Below are 4,825 nucleotides of genomic sequence, written 5' to 3' on the forward strand. Positions count from 1 at the left end.
AGAAGTTGATTTTTAATTATTATTATTATTATTAGTTTATCACTATTGTTATTGACAAGTATAACATGGTCCCATTGTGTCTGTGTATGTGTCTGTATTAGTGTAATATACCTTTGACACAGAGTTTTGTGGAGTGTGTCTTATTGTTATCCAGTAAAGCATTGGTGTGGTAATGGAGTACTAATTGCTATAATGATGATGACTTGCCTAGCTAACAACGATGAAGACAAAAGTTTTCATTATTATTTGATTTGTTTGAACATGTTTGATTGGATCCCATTTTCATACACGAACAAAATAGTAATACCCTGCATTATCTTAGTCCTACACAAGTGCTATTGTGCTAGAAGTTTAGTTCAAGGAAGCTTTTAATTTCCAGTGGAATGGATTATTGCATTAATTAAGCATGAGATTAGCAAAAGATGACACTCAAAGGTAGGTCTCATGATTTTTGCATTATCTTCATAGACAAAACAATATTCCATCTAATTCAAAAAGAAAATTTATCAAATTATTATATCCTTGAATTTGGAAAAGTGTTTTAATATTAGATGGAACACAAGAATACAAGACACATCTCATATGATTTTGTATTCCATCCTAATGTTCTTATTATGCTAAGATAATAGAAGTAAAAATGATATGTTTCTGAAAATTCATATTTGCCAAAACAAAGGAACATAAATATTGTGAAATACAAATCTATCTGTACAAATAGACAAACAGACAAAAATTTGAATTTCTATACATCAAAGACTTAATAAACTAGTAAAACAAATATAAATTCCTCTCTATTCTCTGTTTCAAGATACTTACCGATTATGTTATATATAGGTAGAAATTTATGGACAGTTGTCTTTACGTAAAGTCGATAGTTGAGAATCGTTAGATAACAATTTAGTTAAACATATCAAATTATTTAGCGATTTTCAGCTATCAATTTCATAAGAAAACAACTACATGTAAGTCTTAACCTTATATATATATTAATGAGTTAACCTAACAGAATATTGAAGATTATTCAAGCTCACAATCTTGTGTTTTCAATTCCAAAATGCAATTTTCTCTTATTATAATCAGGTAGAGCTAGTGGAAGGATCATCATACTTGGGACTACCACTTCCATTCTCACTAACAACACTGATATGGATTGAAGTGTTAGTGATTGGATACATTGAGTTCCAAAGAAATGCAGAGCTTGACCCAGAGAAAAGGCTATACCCTGGAGGCAAGTTCTTTGACCCACTTGGATTGGCAAATGACCCTGAAGAGAAGGCAAGGCTTCAACTTGCTGAAATCAAGCACTCTCGTTTGGCCATGGTTGTCTTTCTCATCTTTGCAATTCAAGCTGCCACAACAGGGAAAGGACCCATCAGTTTCATTGCTACCTTCAACAAGTGAGAAACAAATCACACGTAACTTTAGCTCCTCATTATTCAACCTTATTGTACAATTTTTTGTTGATTTCTTTTCTGTACACCAAGAAATGAGAACTACTGCTATGTATAACTTTAAAACTTTGTGTTAATGATGATGTATGTATCTATGTACTTTGTTGACTTTTGTATTAATACTATATAGATTTAATTTTAATATACTCTCGGGAGAAGTTTATAAGAGTTTTACCTAGATATTAATAGCATATTATTATGTTATTAAAAGTAACTATATTTTAAACTTATTAATTAACTGCTTGAATAATTATTTGAATATATGAATTTGATTGGATCATCGTGTAAAATTTTTTTTATAATGATAATTAAGTCGTTGGATTTATATGTTGGACATATTAAGATATAGCTTGTATTCAGTTAGTTATCAGTTAGCACCTAATTAGTTATTAGTTAGTAGTTGAAGATCAAGTGATCGGAAAAGTGTCTGAAGAATTTGAAATGTGGGAACAGCATGATGAATGCTCTCGTCAATGGAAGCGATGTTTGTCAACAAAGTAATGGAATTTAACTACGTGTATGAGATTTGGAAAGCACCTGAAGAACATTTCGCCGCAAGGCTAAATCGATCATCAGAATGCTGAAGACTCAACTAAAATCAATCAAGAAGCTTGGTTTAACAGCCTTAGAGTACTTACCAAAGATTAGCATGGTGGTGAATAGGACACACGGTGTAGCAATATTTTCATGGATTCAATCAGAATTTTCAGAATTTCCAATTGCTACACACAAATTGACCCCCACCACCAAATGCTTCCTTTCACAATGGACCATCAAATGCAGCTTTTCGTAGTGGCAGCCAACAACAAAATCAGCATCAAAGGTCAAACTTAGGGCCTTAAGCTTATTCACATTCCCAAACACTGCCTCAGATTCAGGGTGGTATCCAGATTCAGGTGCCTCTCACCACATAGGCGTTCGACCAGTATGAAGGGCCAGAATAAGTGTATGGAGGTAATGGAAAAGGTATGCGCATTGCTAATGTTGGAAAATCTCTTAGTATTCATCTATATCAAACCATATATTCAAACTCCAGAACTTGCTACATGTCCCAGCCATCTCTAAAAATCTAATTAGCATGTCAAAGTTTGCACTAGATAATGATGTATTCTTTGAGTTTTGGCCTTATTTGAGCATTGTAAAATGCCAGGAATCCAAGAAGATTCTGTTTCAAGGTAAATTCAATAAACGACTTGAAGATTTGAAGGAGTTCACATTCAAAGACAAAATTGAAAAGATAGAAACGAAAAGAATTTCACAGCTGCAAACAAAGTTACAAATGTTGCTTTTGCTACAGCTTCAAGAAACATAGAAAATGAGACTTGTTCTATAATAAAACATTGTAGTAGTGAGTCAAATTGTAATAGTGAATCAGATGTAGACAGAAACTGCTTAATGCATGTAGAATGTGCAAAAGCAGAAATCGTTGAAAATAAAATTACAAATGTTAGTAATGTAGTCAATAAAGAGTCTGTTGCAGAAGATAAAATTATTGCTTCTAGTCATGTTAGTAATTCAAAATCTATTGCCAAGAAACATGTCATTACTGCTGATGAATTTGTGAATAAAACTGTTGTTTGTGATAATTCACAGTGCAAGCCTAATGATTCTATGATCACTACTACAAATTCTGTTTGTGACAGGACATATTAAAGTAGACACCTATATTTAATTACATTTATTTGATATACATGATTTTGGTGTTCAATTGTATTTGTATTTGATACTTGTCTAAAATTCATCACTTTATTTTCTTAAACAACAAACAACAACAACAACAAAGCCTTGTCCCACTAAGTGGGGTCGGCTACATGAATCAAACGACGCCATTGTGCTCTGTCATGTATCATGTCTACAGAGAGACCGTTTACATGTAGATCTCGTTTGACCACCTCATGGATGGTCTTTTTAGGTCTTCCTCTGCCTTTCGCCCTTTGTCCATCTTCCATCTCATCCACCTTCCTGACTGGATGTTCTATCGGTCTTCTTCCCACATGTCCAAACCACCTGAGACGCGATTCAACCATCTTTTCCACAATGGGTGCTACTCCAACTCTCTCCCTTATATCTTCATTCCTTATTTTATCCAATCGTGTCATGGGGGTTCGGCTATATTTTTATGTTGGTTGCCGAAGACCTAACACAACCCTCCTCCTTTATCCGGGCTTGGGACCGGCTATGTACCGCAAGTGTAACGTAGGCGGAGTTTTATTTTCTTAAACAAGTAGGGAAAAAAAAGTCTCATAAATATTTTCTCTGTGGTCGAAAGCATCATAATAACGAATTACTAGCTAATTAGATTGACATGCTTGCAGTGGATTCTTACACTTGAAATGACACCATGTGTGCCTGAGAATTAAGAGCGATTAAAGGATGTTTTCAAATCGTTTCTTTTGTTCAAAGAGAGAGGGAAGAAATAAAAAAAAATATTGAAACAGGTGTTATATATACTCTGTATCTGTACATAATGTAGGGATAAAAATATGTCAAATGGACATTATTTTTAAAATGCTAGACTTTTATTGTAGTTATTCAGAATGAGTATGGTCTATGGTTTATTTAGAGGTCTGATACTGACTTGTTAAAAAGCCTAGATTAGTGTAAAATTTGTTAATAAGTGGTAGATAATAATGTATAAATAAATTTTTTTCATATATTTACTAAGAATAAAATATGTTTTTTGTCTCTAAAATTTCTCAAAAATTTTAAAATACTCTTAAAAAAAATTATTTTATTTTAATTTTATCCCAAAATTTTTTTATTTATATTAAATATACTTCTGACAGCTAGTTTTCAAGAAGTTCAAGATCAATTCAGTAACAACTTCACAAAGATAACTTTTAACACAAACAAGCTAAAAAAATTTTGATGATTGGTTCTTAATTATCATTCATTATTATTGGATTGCTCCTAAATTTTTTTAAAAATTTAGCTGCGAGAGATACATTTGATGCAAATAAAAAAGTTTTAAGACAAAATTAAAATAAAATAAAATTTATAGATATTTTTGACAAATTTTAAAAATAAAAATATATTTTATTTAATTTATTAAGCCTAGGTCAGCTTAACAGATTTTGCATGCTTAAGAGTTTAACGGTAGCCTCACCCTCATTTTTTTTTAATCAAATTAAGGCAATTGCAGCTGCAGGACAAACCCAAAGCTCTTGCCAGGTCACCTCATATGATTCACCCCTATATACATGTTTCATTTATATAAGTGTTACATACTTACATTAACTTTTAATCACTCTTTGGATCCTGAATTGAAGTAAAACCTGGCCTCTTTTTTAACTTTATATTTTTTTTTTCTTTTTGGGAAGAATTAAACTATAGTTGGTACGTTCAATCACATTACTGTACGATGCATACTTGAA

The 4,825-nt window shown here is 32.0% G+C and overlaps 1 protein-coding gene across 1 annotated transcript in view; it reads left to right on the top strand.

Moving 5' to 3' along the window:
- Window positions 1-1,593, top strand: part of LOC107623517 (chlorophyll a-b binding protein CP29.3, chloroplastic) — a gene marked incomplete at its 5' end in the record, with an annotated part of 2,375 nt that extends 782 nt beyond the window's left edge. Inside the window, 1 exon segment of the mRNA XM_016325827.2 lies at window positions 1,081-1,593. Coding sequence (XP_016181313.1) covers window positions 1,081-1,401 — 321 coding nt within the window. The 3' untranslated portion in view covers window positions 1,402-1,593.

Source organism: Arachis ipaensis, chromosome B10 (assembly GCF_000816755.2).
Source record: "Arachis ipaensis cultivar K30076 chromosome B10, Araip1.1, whole genome shotgun sequence".
NCBI lineage: Eukaryota > Viridiplantae > Streptophyta > Magnoliopsida > Fabales > Fabaceae > Arachis > Arachis ipaensis.